This window comes from Lepidochelys olivacea (genome assembly GCF_965140295.1).
Source record: "Lepidochelys olivacea isolate rLepOli2 genome assembly, chromosome: 6".
NCBI lineage: Eukaryota > Metazoa > Chordata > Testudines > Cheloniidae > Lepidochelys > Lepidochelys olivacea.
This window is the reverse complement of record NC_140416.1, coordinates 71,238,337-71,253,685: the sequence shown is the minus strand read 5'-3', so window position 1 is coordinate 71,253,685 and position 15,349 is coordinate 71,238,337. Positions and strand designations below refer to the sequence as shown.

The following is a 15,349-nucleotide window of genomic DNA, read 5'->3' as shown; positions in this document are numbered from 1 at the left end:
GTTTTGGGAAGTATTTTGGGGGGAAGGACGCGTCCAAACAGCTCTTCCCCAGTAACCAGTATTAGTTTGGTGGTGGTAGCGGCCATTCCAAGGATAACGGGGGTAATATTTGTTACCTTGGGGAAGTTTTGACCTAAGCTGGTAAAGATAAGCTTAGGAGGTTTTTCATGCAGGTCCCCACATCTGTACCCTAGAGTTCAGAGTGGGGGAGGAACCTTGACATGGTGGCACAGTGGTGGGATTAACCTGAAATCATTTTGAGATTCAGTTGAGATTTTTTGAACTAGAAATACAGATTTTAAAAAGGAATTTTTAGGAAGTCCGGAAGGCAGCTTTGAAACTGAAAGCAGCTTGGTTTCTCTCTGCTTTGTGGCCAAGCAGAGACAAAAGGGGATTATCTTGTGAATTGCAGGTTTTCTTTGCCTGGAGGCAGGGTACTTAACTCCTGCAGGGAAATTCACAGTCTTCCAACCCAGAGGTTTTTTTTTTTTTCTTTTCTTCCTAAAAGTAAATAGGGGGTGTGTGCTCTACCCATTTGCCTGGAGACAAAAGTGGCAGGGTTTTTTTTAGGATTTTGATTTTTTTTTTGTTTTACAAGGAGCACAGGTTTGAAAAGAAATTTTTTTTCTTCTTTGGGCTGGGTAAGCAGGTTTCCAAGTAGTTGGAGGTTTTTTGCTTTAATTTGGGCCCAGAGCAGAGACAAGGGAATTGTCTTTTTCTGTAGGCTGACAATCACTATCAGAGAATAGGTATTCTATTCCAGCACAGCAAAATTTTACAGCCAAGTTTTGTTTGTTTATTTCTAAACCTCGGGTGTAAAGTTAGTTAAAAACAGAGAGGTTAGAATGGCCAAATCCTCAGCTCGACTACAGCTGGAATTAGCCAAATTTCAGGCTGAGGAAAAACAAAGGGAACATGAAAGACAGATAGAACTCATGCGGCTGAAGGAGGAGGAGAAGGAAAAAGAGAGGAAGCATGTGGAGGAGATGGAGAGGATAAAGGCCCAGCAGAATATACCAACAAACCCTAGCAATCCTTCTCCAGGTACCACTTCCCATCCCAGAAAGTTCCCCACCTACAAGGCAGGTGATGATACTGAGGCCTTCTTAGAAAACTTCGAAAGGGCCTGCCTTGGGTACAACATCTCTACTGACCAATACATGGTAGAGCTGAGGCCGCAGCTCAGTGGACCCTTAGCTGAGGTGGCAGCTGAAATGCCTAAAGAACACATGAACAAGTATGAACTGTTTAAATCCAAGGCGAGAGTCAGAATGGGGATAACACCCGAGCAGTCTCGTCGGAGGTTCAGAGCCCTAAGGTGGAAACCAGACATGTCATTTACCCGACATGCCTACCACATTGTAAAACATTGGGATGCCTGGATATCAGGAGCAAGTGTTGAATCTCCAGTAAATTTGCCCTTCCTAATGCAAATGGAACAATTCTTAGAGGGTGTTCCTGAGGAAATAGAAAGATACATCCTAGATGGGAAACCCAAAACTGTAATTGAGGCAGGAGAGATTGGAGCCAGATGGGTGGAGGTGGCAGAGAAGAAGAAAACTGGTCGCAGTTGGAGCGGAGACCAGAAGGGACCACCCCAGACCACACCCTATTACCGGGGGCCGCCCAAAGCCCCACCTACCTCCCAAAGAACCCTCCAGACCCCTTATCGTCCCACCACCCCGTTCTCCAGCAACCCTCCTCGCCCCAGTGACCCGTCAGCTGGACGATGTTTTAAGTGTAACGAGCTGGGGCATGTAAAGGCCAACTGCCCCAAGAACCCCAACAGATTACAGTTCATTGCACCGGAATCACACCAGAGGTCCACAGGCCCAGATACCTCCCAGATACCCTTGGAGCGGAGGGAAACTGTGAGTGTGGGTGGGAAGAAGGTCACCGCGTGGAGGGACACCGGAGCACAAGTGTCAGCTATCCATGCTTCCTTAGTGGACCCCAATTTAATCAACCCAGAGATCCAAGTGACGATTCAACCCTTCAAGTCCAACTCTTTCAATTTGCCTACAGCCAAGTTGCCTGTCCAGTACAAGGGCTGGTCAGGAATGTGGACTTTTGCAGTCTATGATGATTATCCCATCCCCATGCTGTTGGGGGAAGACTTGGCCAATCAGGTGAAGCAGGCCAAGAGGGTGGGAATGGTCACCCGCAACCAGGCTAAACAAGCCGTGAGGCCTAGCTCTGTTCCGGAAACTTCTATCAGGACCCAGTCAGAGGTGATGGACCTGGACCCCAGGCCAATGTCTGCAACAGCAGTAGTGGATCCAGTCCCAGAGACCCAGACGGAACCAGTCCCAGAACCGGAACCAGCCGAACAACCAACACCAGACCCCGTGTCAGCACTGAATCCAGTACTTGCAACCTCAACACCAGAGGGCCCCACCGAACCTGAACTGGCAGCAGCCGATAACCCTACACCAGAGGCTCAGCCGGAGCCTGAATCCCAACATAGTGCACCAGCGGAGAGCGGTTCACAGTCAACAGAAACAGCTCCATCCCCTATATCGCTTCCAGAGGGACCAAGCCTAGGTCCACAATCCCATGAGGAACTGATGTCTCCAGCATCAAGGGAACAGTTCCAGACCGAACAGGAAGCAGATGAAAGCCTCCAGAGAGCTTGGACGGCGGCACGGAGCAACCCACCGCCTCTCAGCTCTTCTAATCGATCCAGGTTTGTTGTAGAAAGAGGACTTTTATACAAGGAAACTCTTTCTGGGGGACACCAGGAAGACTGGCATCCTCAGAGACAGTTGGTAGTTCCAACTAAATACCGGGCCAAGCTCTTGAGCTTAGCCCATGATCACCCTAGTGGCCATGCTGGGGTGACCAGGACCAAAGACCGTTTGGGGGGGTCATTCCACTGGGAGGGAATGGGCAAGGATGTTTCTACCTATGTCCAGTCTTGTGAGGTGTGCCAAAGAGTGGGAAAACCCCAAGACCAGGTCAAAGCTCCTCTCCAGCCACTCCCCATCATTGAAGTTCCATTTCAGCGAGTAGCTGTGGATATTCTGGGTCCTTTTCCGAAAAAGACACCCAGAGGAAAGCAGTACATACTGACTTTCATGGATTTTGCCACCCGATGGCCAGAAGCAGTAGCTCTAAGCAACACCAGGGCTAAAAGTGTGTGCCAGGCACTAGCAGACATTTTTGCCAGGGTAGGTTGGCCCTCCGACATCCTCACAGATGCAGGGACTAATTTCCTGGCAGGAACTATGAAAAACCTTTGGGAAGCTCATGGGGTAAATCACTTGGTTGCCACTCCTTACCATCATCAAACAAATGGCATGGTGGAGAAGTTTAATGGAACTTTGGGGGCCATGATACGTAAATTCGTAAATGAGCACTCCAATGATTGGGACCTAGTATTGCAGCAGTTGCTCTTTGCCTACAGAGCTGTACCACATCCCAGTTTAGGGTTTTCCCCATTTGAACTTGTATATGGCCGTGAGGTTAAGGGGCCATTGCAGTTGGTGAAGCAGCAATGGGAGGGATTTACACCTTCTCCAGGAACTAACATTCTGGACTTTGTAACCAACCTACAAAACACCCTCCGAACCTCTTTAGCCCTTGCTAGAGAAAACTTACAGGATGCTCAAAAAGAGCAAAAAGCCTGGTATGATAAACATGCCAGAGAGCGTTCCTTCAAAGTAGGAGACCAGGTCATGGTCTTAAAGGCGCTCCAGGCCCATAAAATGGAAGCATCGTGGGAAGGGCCATTCGTGGTCCAGGAGCGCCTGGGAGCTGTTAATTATCTCATAGCATTCCCCACCTCCAACCGAAAGCCTAAGGTGTATCATATTAATTCTCTAAAGCCCTTTTATTCCAGAGAATTAAAGGTTTGTCAGTTTACAGCCCAGGGAGGAGACGACGCTGAGTGGCCTGAAGGTGTCTACTACGAAGGGAAATGTGCTGGTGGTGTGGAAGAGGTGAACCTCTCCATGACCCTTGGGCGTATGCAGCGACAGCAGATCCAGGAGCTGTGCACTAGCTACGCGCCAACGTTCTCAGCCACCCCAGGACTGACTGAACGGGCATACCACTCCATTGACACAGGTAATGCTCACCCAATTAGGGTCCACCCTTACCGGGTGTCTCCTCAAGCTAAAACTGCTATAGAACGGGAGATCCAGGATATGTTACAGATGGGTGTAATCCGCCCCTCTGAAAGTGCATGGGCATCTCCAGTGGTTCTAGTTCCCAAACCAGATGGGGAAATACGTTTTTGCGTGGACTACCGTAAGCTAAATGCTGTAACTCGCCCAGACAACTATCCCATGCCACGCACAGATGAACTATTAGAGAAACTGGGAAGGGCCCAGTTCATCTCTACCTTGGACTTAACCAAGGGGTACTGGCAGGTACCGCTAGATGAATCTGCCAAGGAAAGGTCAGCCTTCATCACACATCTCGGGCTGTATGAATTTAATGTACTCCCTTTCGGGCTGCGAAATGCACCCGCCACTTTCCAAAGACTTGTAGATGGTCTCCTAGCGGGATTAGGAGAATATGCAGTCGCCTACCTTGACGATGTGGCCATATTTTCGGATTCCTGGGCAGACCACCTGGAACATCTACAAAAAGTCCTTGAGCGCATAAGGGAGGCAGGACTAACTGTTAAGGCTAAGAAGTGTCAAATAGGCCTAAACAGAGTGACTTACCTTGGACACCAGGTGGGTCAAGGAACTATCAGCCCCCTACAGGCCAAAGTGGATACTATCCAAAAGTGGCCTGTCCCAAAGTCAAAGAAACAGGTTCAATCCTTCTTAGGCTTGGCCGGTTATTACAGACGATTTGTACCGCACTACAGCCAAATCGCTGCCCCACTGACAGACCTAACCAAAAAGAAACAGCCAAATGCTGTTCAGTGGACCGGAAAGTGTCAGAAGGCCTTTAACAAGCTTAAAGCGACACTCATGTCTGACCCTGTACTAAGGGCCCCAGACTTTGACAAACCGTTCCTAGTAACCACAGATGCATCCGAGCGTGGTGTGGGAGCAGTTTTAATGCAGAAAGGACCTGATCAAGAATTCCACCCTGTAGTGTTTCTCAGCAAAAAACTGTCTGAGAGGGAAAGCAACTGGTCAGTCACTGAAAAAGAATGTTATGCCATTGTCTACGCTCTGGAAAAGCTACGCCCATATGTTTGGGGACGGCGTTTCCACCTGCAAACCGACCATGCTGCACTAAAGTGGCTTCACACCGTCAAAGAAACTAACAAAAAACTTCTTCGGTGGAGTTTAGCTCTCCAAGATTTTGATTTCGACATCCAACACATCTCAGGAGCTTCTAACAAAGTGGCTGATGCACTCTCCCGTGAAAGTTTCCCAGAATCAACTGGTTAAAATCGTCCTTGAGATGTGGAAAATATTGTTAGTCTTTATGTACTTGGTAGTATATTTAGAGATGCATGTGTCTTATTAACTCTGTTTTCCTAGAGCTCCAGGAAGAAATCCCAGCCAGTGTTTCACCCTAGCTGAGATTTGGGGGGCGTGTCATAAATATAAAGGGAAGGGTAAACCCCTTTGAAATCCCTCCTGGCCAGGGAAAAGCTCCTCTCACCTGTAAAGGGTTAAGAAGCTAAAGGTAACCTCGCTGGCACCTGACCAAAATGACCAATGAGGAGACAAGATACTTTCAAAAGCTGGGAGGAGGGAGAGAAACAAAGGGTCTGTGTCTGTCTGTAGTCGTCTTGGCCGGGGACAGAACAGGAATGGAGTCTTAGAACTTTTAGTAAGTAATCTAGCTAGGTATGTGTTAGATTATGATTTCTTTAAATGGCTGAGAAAAGAGTTGTGCTGAATAGAATAACTATTTCTGTCTGTGTATCTTTTTTGTAACTTAAGGTTTTGCCTAGAGGGGTTCTCTATGTTTTTTAATCTAATTACCCTGTAAGATATATACCATCCTGATTTTACAGGGGGGATTTCTTTATTTCTATTTACTTCTATTTTTTATTAAAAGTCTTCTTGTAAAACACTGAATGCTTTTTCATTGTTCTCAGATCCAAGGGTTTGGGTTTGTGGTCACCTATGCAAATTGGTGAGGCTTTTTATCCAACATTTCCCAGGAAAGGGGGGGTGCAAGTGTTGGGAGGATTGTTCATTGTTCTTAAGATCCAAGGGTCTGGGTCTGTGGTCACCTATGCAAATTGGTGAGGCTTTTTACCAAACCTTGTCCAGGAAGTGGGGTGCAAGGTTTTGGGAAGTATTTTGGGGGGAAGGACGCGTCCAAACAGCTCTTCCCCAGTAACCAGTATTAGTTTAGTGGTGGTAGCGGCCAGTCCAAGGACAACGGGTGGAATATTTTGTACCTTGGGGAAGTTTTGACCTAAGCTGGTAAAGATAAGCTTAGGAGGTTTTTCATGCAGGTCCCCACATCTGTACCCTAGAGTTCAGAGTGGGGGAGGAACCTTGACAGTCCTGCAATGAAACATTTGAACTGTCAAGATATCAGACTTTGTACTTGTTCCTGACTAAAAAGTGCCCATCCTAGGCTTCAGACCAGTTTCATTTAGAGAGGAAATTCTACATTCGGAGGAAAGAATGAAACATTTTTGTGGGAAGCTGATTTGTGTTTGTCTGTTTATTAAAAAGCAGCTACTTTAAGCCACTTAAGGGATTTGAAATGTTAGTATAATCCTGTATGGGAAGATGAATTAGTGGGCACAGTGTAGGTGAGATAGGAAGAAATGCATAGTAAATGAAATGTATCACACTGTTCAGTAGTTTATCACATGGCTATCACCACATATATATGAGGGGAAAGTGTGTGGATGGATAGATACGTAGATAAACATACACACACATACTATATAGATTATATTTATATATTGTATATAGTTTTGTATATAAAATATATATTAGAAATAAACTAAGGAGTCAATAATTGGGACAGAATTCACTCCAAATTAGGTTTAGAATAGGATCTGGGGCTTTGTTTTAAAGCCAAATTAAGGCTTTGCTATAGTTTTGGTGTTGCCAAAGTGTTTTAAACTGTTCCTGTGATATTTTATCCCAAAAAGACTTGAAATGATATGAAGTGTCTTCTATATAGACTAGGGGAAATATCATAAGAACTGTTCTTATCAGGGAATTTCAGCCACATCTGAACTGCAAAACAGAAAATACATACTACCTGTTGTTGGCTCCAGTGCAGGATCAAAATCATAGGAATTCAAAACCAAATGAATAGCCACACAGAATGAGTAGAGGTTTGGATTTGGGATTAAAGTTTTGCCCATCTCTCATTTGTTATTTTTATATAAAGTATATATAATTTATGGGTAAATCTGTACACTTGCTCAAAGGTATACATGTGTGTATATATAGGTGTGAGAGTGAATCTTTCTATCCAAATGCAGTGCATACAAGAGTATAAGTAGATATGGAAGTATAGTGTTTCTGTGGGTTGTGAATGGTTATCGCAAATGTCTGAATGTAAATAATGGTTTATACTGTTCATGGTTAAATATTTTATTTATATGGTACCATATATGCAGGAGTGATTGCAGAGGAATTCATTCATGTAGGTAGGCATTTGTTTTGTGATGAGTAAAATATCATGATGTGATACAGGTGCAGCACCACTTTAAGTGTTTTTAATGCATCATTCAGGAGAGGTGGAAATAAACTATGTTTCTTAACACACTTTGTATGTATTCAGTACTATTACTAAAATAAGTGAACATTGTAACAGGAAACTGATGGAAATGTTTTAGATGTGGAAAAATTATAAATTCCATCAGTTTTGAAATGTAGTTGATTGGTTATAAGGTTTGCCATTTTCTTCTTCTTGTTGTTGAGCAACTAAATAGTAGAGTAAATTATATGACAGGACTTCCGTTTCCTAATGCTGCTCATTTTAACATTCACCTTAATGTAAGCAGTATTTTGATATTAAGGAGCTCAAAACTTTCCACTTCCTTATTGTGTCATCATTCATCATATTGTATTTAGTGCTGGAATTTAGATCTACTATTTATGAATTGTAACAAATAAATAAGTGTATATGTACATAGAGTAAATATTATTAATATAAATGTTAGCTATATTGGCCCAAACTGTCTCCTGTGATGTGACTGTTTCATGCCATGCTATTGGCAGATGCTGGACTTAATGTCAGTGCAGCTAGTAACTGAGTATCCTCTGTTGCTATGGAGCTAGTGTAGATGTTCCTACCCCAGCTCACTTCCTGACTGGTGGTGTACAGGACAGAACTGGGTTAAGAACAGGTGTGGCTGGGGTTTCTCTGTGCCTCAGAGATCTTCCACCTTCTGGTTTGGCACCTTAAAGTAGTATTAACCGGTGCAAAATATAGCAGCCCTTATGCTGCTCTAAATTATTCCAGGGTTTGGCCTGGTGCACAGTCAATAAGCAGGGAAGCACAAAAGTAGCTTTATTCCCCTCCCCCCCCCCGCACCGTATTTCTGAACTCTATTCTGTACTCCTTAAATGTAGCCAGAGTTCTGGGCAATTATCTATAATATATGTGATGATACTTATGTATAATATATATTTATATAAAATAGAAAAAAGTGGGAGGATATATATAAATAAAATCTTTTTAGTGGATAAAGTTTTAATATCTACAATCTCTAACAGATGGCTATACTATAACCCAAACGTTGATAGAGTATCCACTGTATATTTAGACTATGCAATACTTGTTTGTTAATCTTTATTAAGATAAATGTATTTAAAGCTGAGCAAGTTTTTTAATTTTTCTTTTCTGAAAAAATGGCAGCAGATTGCTCGGAGGGGAATGGTAAGTTAGATAATATTTAGTATGAGAAAGACTGGTTACTTGGACTGCATTGAAATAACAGATTTGTGGCACAGAAAGTGTTGAATATTTAAACTTATTCCACTCCACTAGTGTTTTATTTTTCCAATCCTTCTTAGACTTTTTGATAATGTAGCAGATTTTATAAAGATATAAGTATTCCATATTGTGTTTTACACATGATCTGTATACATTCCTACACATACACCTGTGCATGTATATATTATATGCATATGTGTGTAATATGGATAGAAGCAAATTTGCAAGCTGGGGTGCCTAAAGTTATGTGTCTAAGTCCGTATGTAGGTACCTTGTAAGCAGCTTCATTTTTAAGGTTGCTAAGTATCTGCAGCTCCTACTGAAGTCATATCTAATGGGCCCACATTATAAAACTTACGTCTTGATTTTTAGAAAGTGTTTTGATAGGTCCTTTGTAAGAGTTTGAGGCAGTCATGGAATCCAGGTTTGTATTATTATGTATAATTTCAGGAGTGGCTGGATCCAGATTTTTTGTTTGGTTCTATTTCTACTATACACACTGTTTAGAAATCTTATATTTAGTCTGAATTTCATGCTATTTAATGCTTTATTGTGGGTTTTTTATCTCATCTCCTTGAATCTACTCAGCTTCTGAGACTATGTTTCCATGAATTAGTACGTTGTTTGGCAGCATGCAATAAATCATCAGTGGATTACTGTAATAGTCATCCCTAATGAATGAAATGGGATTAACCTCACTGGCGCACTTACCATTTATTATATGTGTACTATGCCATGTCTGCAAAGCATGTAAAGGCCTCATTTTCCTTATTCAGTTAAAATTCCCATTGAAGGTGTTCCCATTTGCCAGATTAAGGTGTTTAAGATCTGGAAAGGTTAAAGATTTAATTTACTGTAGTTATTCAGAGTTGTAGAAATAATAATATGTTTCCCAATATTACATATGTAAGGGAAAAAAGACATGTATAACCATAGCTAATCCTCAGTCCTTCAGGACCCAAAATGAGAGACTCTGTGCTTTTTAAAGTGTCACAAGGACACACAGATAACCAAAAATAATTGAAGGAGGAAGCTTAAAATAATGTGAAGTACTTTTCTTAAACCTGGACAAAGTTTTCTATTACATTATTTTTGCATGCTAAGGAACACTCCTCAGTTGACTGTTGATTAAATTAGTTAGTTGATGGGTGGGGATGGGTGTTTAATACTAATTATGAATAGTTGATATTTATGTTATGTTAATTTTGTGTGGCATCCTGATATGACTTTGGGCAACAAATAATTTCATCTATAAATAAAATCCTGGTGTAAATTTTTATGCTTAAACAGAGATTTAAAAAAACTAAATGTATATGTGAGGAGGGAAATTTGAGTCTAAAATGAATGCTATTTCTCATTATGAGCTACAATTAAGAGATATCAGGCATTACTTTTGCACTCTGTAACACTGTATAAGAAATTGGAATTTCTTGTTATAAAATAAGAATACTACTTTAATAAATAAAATGCTATATCTGGTTGTATATTTACTGTGAGGTTTGTTTTTCACTTTTATTCTAAGCATAATTTTGTTACAACCAAGATTTAATTTAATAATAAAAGGAAAATTATACTGCTGATGATTGAAATATTCTTCACTGTTGGAGTGTCCAGAGTCCCAAGTCACTTGTCCTATATTACATGAGGGAAACCTAGAATTTAGCATATGGATGTTGTGGCTTACTGGATGTATCCACATCTGATACAGCAGTCACTGGAACTATTCAGTATGCCATGTGTTTGAGAAATAACAACTGATAAATTTAAAAGATAGATTATTTGGTAGGAATTAAGATGAGTAATAAATCATTACTTCATTAAGACCACCTTAACTATACACTCATAGATTCATGATGTTCTAGCTACAAACTTGTTTTAGTTACTCTTCTGATGTTGTAGGCTATTTTTATTACTAACTTGTAAAACTTTCATCATTTCATCTGTTTTACTTACTTTTTTCCTTGTATTTTTCTTTCATACAGGCCATGCAAGTAAAGGTACAGGTCAAAGTGCATGATGTGTCTTTATGTTTTCGTTTTAGAGATGGCCAGGCTCTAAGCATTCTTTCCATTGATCATAGCAGTGGCGTCACAAAGGGAAGGCACAGGCTCCACTCCTGATAAATTTCCTTATTGCAAAACTGGCCATATTTGATTAGACCACCGGATTTTCCCCCCTTAACAGGCCCAGATGCTCCTTCGATGTAAAAATTTAGTCCATTACACTACTTATTAATTTTTAAGGTTACATTCTACTTCTGCTGCCTTCTGCCTTCTGTTACCTTGTTTAATATGTTGAATCACTCACCAGGAGACCACTTCCTAAGTATACCCAAAGGAAACATCGTGTTTGGTTTGTGACTTTCTAAGTCAAATATAAGGGTAAAATATTGTATCAGAGTAACTTCCATAGCACTCCCTACCCATGATGTTTAGCAAGATTGCATGAGATGTTGTAAAATCAGTCCTCCCAAAAAATTTTTAAAAACATACCTTCTTGTTGTGTGGCTGGGTGGGTGCTTGGACCATACCCACTTTTTCCCTACCTATTCTATTCAGAGATTCCCTATTCCCCAGTGATCTATGCTTAGTTCATCTTCCTTTCCATCTTTCAAATGACATTTCTGAAGTGAAATTGTAGTTTATACTATCTGACCTCAGGCTGGAGTTCCTAGGCACTAATAATACAGATAATAAATAAATATATAATAATAAACATAATAATACTGTCAGACCTTGTCAAGTAAATAGGTGTGGGCTTTATCAGCACTGGGATGAGAGGCCTCCAGGAAAAAAATAGCCTGACAATTTTTGAAAGAGTTATGAATGTTAACGCCAATGTCCTGGCCAACTTTGGCAGTTATATTCTGCCTACATGAATTCCCTTTGCATCATAATTATATTTGCAGTTCTTCCAGTTCTGTTGGCAAGTCCTTCTCCCATTGACCTCTATGGGCGTGTTTCCATTAGCATCATCAGGCTTAAGGCCTTAAGCAGTTAACAGTTTAGTGTCCACGTGTGCTGCTAAACAACTGGTTGTATTTCACCCCAGAAGTGGCAGAAAAAAATGTCTTTTCATCATTGCAAACAATTTGGACAAACCATATCCAATTTTATCATGTCTCACACATATCTAGTGAAGACATTGTTTTATTTATGCAGATATCTATCACTATAGTGGGAGGCATTGTTTTGTTGTCACCAATAGTTGAAATTTCTCTGCCTAGTTCTACTTGCATATTTACCAGCAGGAGTTAGTGTTTCCTGCAGTGCCACTTTAGGAAGGCAGAAGTCTAGTGGCAAAGGAAGAATGGGTCACCTCTTCACCATTTTCAAATGTATTGATTTTAAGTGCATTTGTTACTCTCACACACCTTCCACTCTCAATTACAATTGAAAATAAAGAAACTTTGATGGGCAAAATATCCCTCCCACGAATAGAGGTGAGAAAAAAAAATATGGCTTCCTCTTCTTAAGATGCCTCCCATATTTAAGAGGCACAGTGACGCCACTGGCTCCCAGTGATACATTGTGGCATTCGTTTGTCTGCTATCAAAGTAGAGTACAAATAATGTCATTGTAAATATAGTGCCATTACAACAATGCTACTATAGAAAACTTTTTCTAAGGCACTTCCAAAAGCAAAGCTTTAAGGCAAAATATTCTCTTGCAGTTTCTAGTTCCTTAAGAAAGGCAACCACATCCACTTTGTGTACCCTCTGAATTGCTAAACAGTTCGTCTAAGTAATGCTGCCTGCAAATACAGCGGTCACCATTTGAAAGATAGCATTTGGCCAAAATTTACTACAGAGTGGAATATAGATTACTACCATTTTCCTCTATTCTTCTAGTAGATATCATCTATTGTAACTGTGGTAATGATTGGCAGATGATGTAGTTTAATGGCCTCTACTGTATCCTTACATGTAACTTGTACAGTATAATATGAACACAATAGGCATTAGCATTTCATTTACAGAGAGAGGAGGATGTGGAGGGTTAAGTGCAAGCATCTGCTCTTTGTAGTTTTTCATATGCTGAAGGTCCAATCCTGAGCTCTAATCTCCAGCAAAATTCCCCTTAAATTCAATGCGAATTTAGTCTAGATTTGGAACTCAGGATTGGGCTATTTATGTTGCGGTGGTGGTTGTCGTCATTTACCATAAGCTCATTAACCATATGGGTCTGTTTTATGATAAACAATTCTATTGCTAAGAGCTTTGATTTGCTATCTTAAATCCAAAGAAGAAATGCTTTTTTAATATTTTATTTTAAATAACATCTCACGTTGTTTAATATGGTTAGACAGATCAAATATTATTCTATTGTGTTCATTTCTCTTTCCTAGGACAACCTTTCTCTAGTACCTTCGGTGACCAAAGCTGCTGATGGTTTAGTTTGATGTCATTACAGAATTGCTTACACTACAACCCAGCCAGCACAGTCCTGTTTTACAGCTACACCACTTCCTTATTGTTTGGTTGAATTGAATTCTGTGCCTTTTAGATTTTAATCTTTCTCAGGCAGCAGCAATGCAGATTAGCACCATCCATGTATGTAGGACTAAGACCTTGGAAAATCTTATCTGGAATAATCCTTAATAAAAACTTAAGCAACAGGAATTGAATTGTCTCTTTAAAAATGCAAACAAGCAGTCTATTATAATTATGAATCAGTTTTTAGTTACATGTGCCTGTCTGATTCAAGATGTGTGTAAGACCCAGAAGTTATAGTTACATGTATGCACATACATAGGTTAGTATTATGAAAATGAGTATTACTATCACATTATTGCATAGCAGGAAGTTTTCTTTTTGTTTTTTTTTTTTTTACATTTTCCACATAAACTCTACAGTTCACTTTTATTTTACCACTTCTAACTATTCAAAATGTAGCTACATCAATTACTGTAGGCTGGTTGGACCATGAACAGTGAGGAATCATTTTGTGTGTAAGGAAAGTATGTAATTCGGGGTAAATTACATAATCAGTTACCTACGGATCTTTTACTTGTAGTCTGGAGGACAAGACCAAGAGCGAAAGAAATTGAAGCGTAGAGGGGATTTGTATTCAATACAGACATCCTTGATTGTAGCTGCACTTAAAAAGATGCTTCCTATTGGTTTGAATATGTGCACTCCTGGAGATCAAGAGCTGATTTCTTTGGCTAAGATTAGATACAGTCATGTAAGTCTAAATTTTACAATAATTTAGTAAAATAGTAAAATTGAACTTTTGAAGCCAAACTTTGAAACATAGATGCCTAAATATTTGTTCAAATTAACTATGTCAGTGTGTGATAGGGTAATTGTATCTGTAAAATACACATTTGCAGGGTATAAAATGTGGAGGCGTACATATAACTTCCAATTTTCCCACAGTTTCTCCTAACCTTCTATATATGTGTACTTTTAGGACTAAATCCTGAGAGATCTTTAGCAGACGCTTAACTCTCCTCAGGATCTGGTGTATGATTTATGGCCACAATTTAAATAGTTCTTTTTTTGGACATTGAACCCAAATATTTTTCCCAACAATTTGTGTAATTAAAAAAACCAAAACTGTGTGTTATGTGGCAGTACCCTGAATTAATATCTATTCTATATTCTGAATTTATCTCATACAAAAAATTTTATAAGATATATCTCAAACAGAAATAAAACACATTTATATCTTTTCCACAGAGGGACACAGACGAAGAAGTCAAAGAACATTTACGTAACAACTTGCATTTGCAGGAAAAGGTAATATTAAAAAAATCTTTTTAAAATTAGATATAATTGATGTAGGCTAACATTTTTAAATATGGGGTTTGCACTTGCATTTCATGTTCACTCCTATTTCCATAATGAAAATTTTAAAAATAATTTCTGTCCACTTCTTTTTCTGCCAGATCACTTTTTTTCCAGCTTTGCTTGGCTTTTAGGATTCAATACATTCTATAAAACACAACATGTTTGAAGAAAATCAGTTTGTTAGATTTAAAGCTATAATTTTGTTTAAAATCATCTAATTTTTAATGTTAATGAAAACAAAATTGTATCAGTTTTTAACTTGACTCTCCTCTGCCCCTCCCCAAATTATGTTTCTTTGAATACTTTTCCACATTATATTGAACTACGTCTTTAATTTTAACCAGATTATTCCTTTTTTTTGTCTAAAGTCTTACATTAAGTTAAATAGTGTCGACTTTTTAAAAGCTTAGTAAAGTTTGTACTGCTTAAGTAACTTGATACTTAAATTGTTTTAAACGCATTCCCTGATGGTACCAAAACAGGGTCTAAAGTATTATATAAATCCTCATAATTAGGTTCTGGGCCAAAAGCTGTTGAAGTGAACGAGAATCTTTCAATTAACTTCATTGGGCTCTGGATCAGGCCCTGGGTACAAAACCCATGTTGTGTCACAAAATTTGGCTTTAAAAACGGAATTTTCATTTTCTAAATCAGTGGCAGCCTACATTTTCAAAAGTGACTAGTGATTTCATGTACTAAAAGTAAGAAATTTTAAAAAGC

General features: G+C 39.8%; 1 protein-coding gene across 1 annotated transcript in view; it reads left to right on the top strand.

Annotated features, from left to right (window-relative positions):
* Positions 1 to 15,349, top strand: part of RYR3 (ryanodine receptor 3) — a gene marked incomplete at its 5' end in the record, with an annotated part of 579,989 nt that overhangs the window by 459,566 nt on the left and 105,074 nt on the right. The window contains 3 exons of the mRNA XM_084631721.1: positions 10,818 to 10,832; positions 13,851 to 14,021; positions 14,519 to 14,578. Of these exons, the coding sequence (XP_084487847.1) occupies positions 10,818 to 10,832; positions 13,851 to 14,021; positions 14,519 to 14,578 (246 nt within the window). The remainder of the gene's footprint in view (positions 1 to 10,817; positions 10,833 to 13,850; positions 14,022 to 14,518; positions 14,579 to 15,349) is intronic.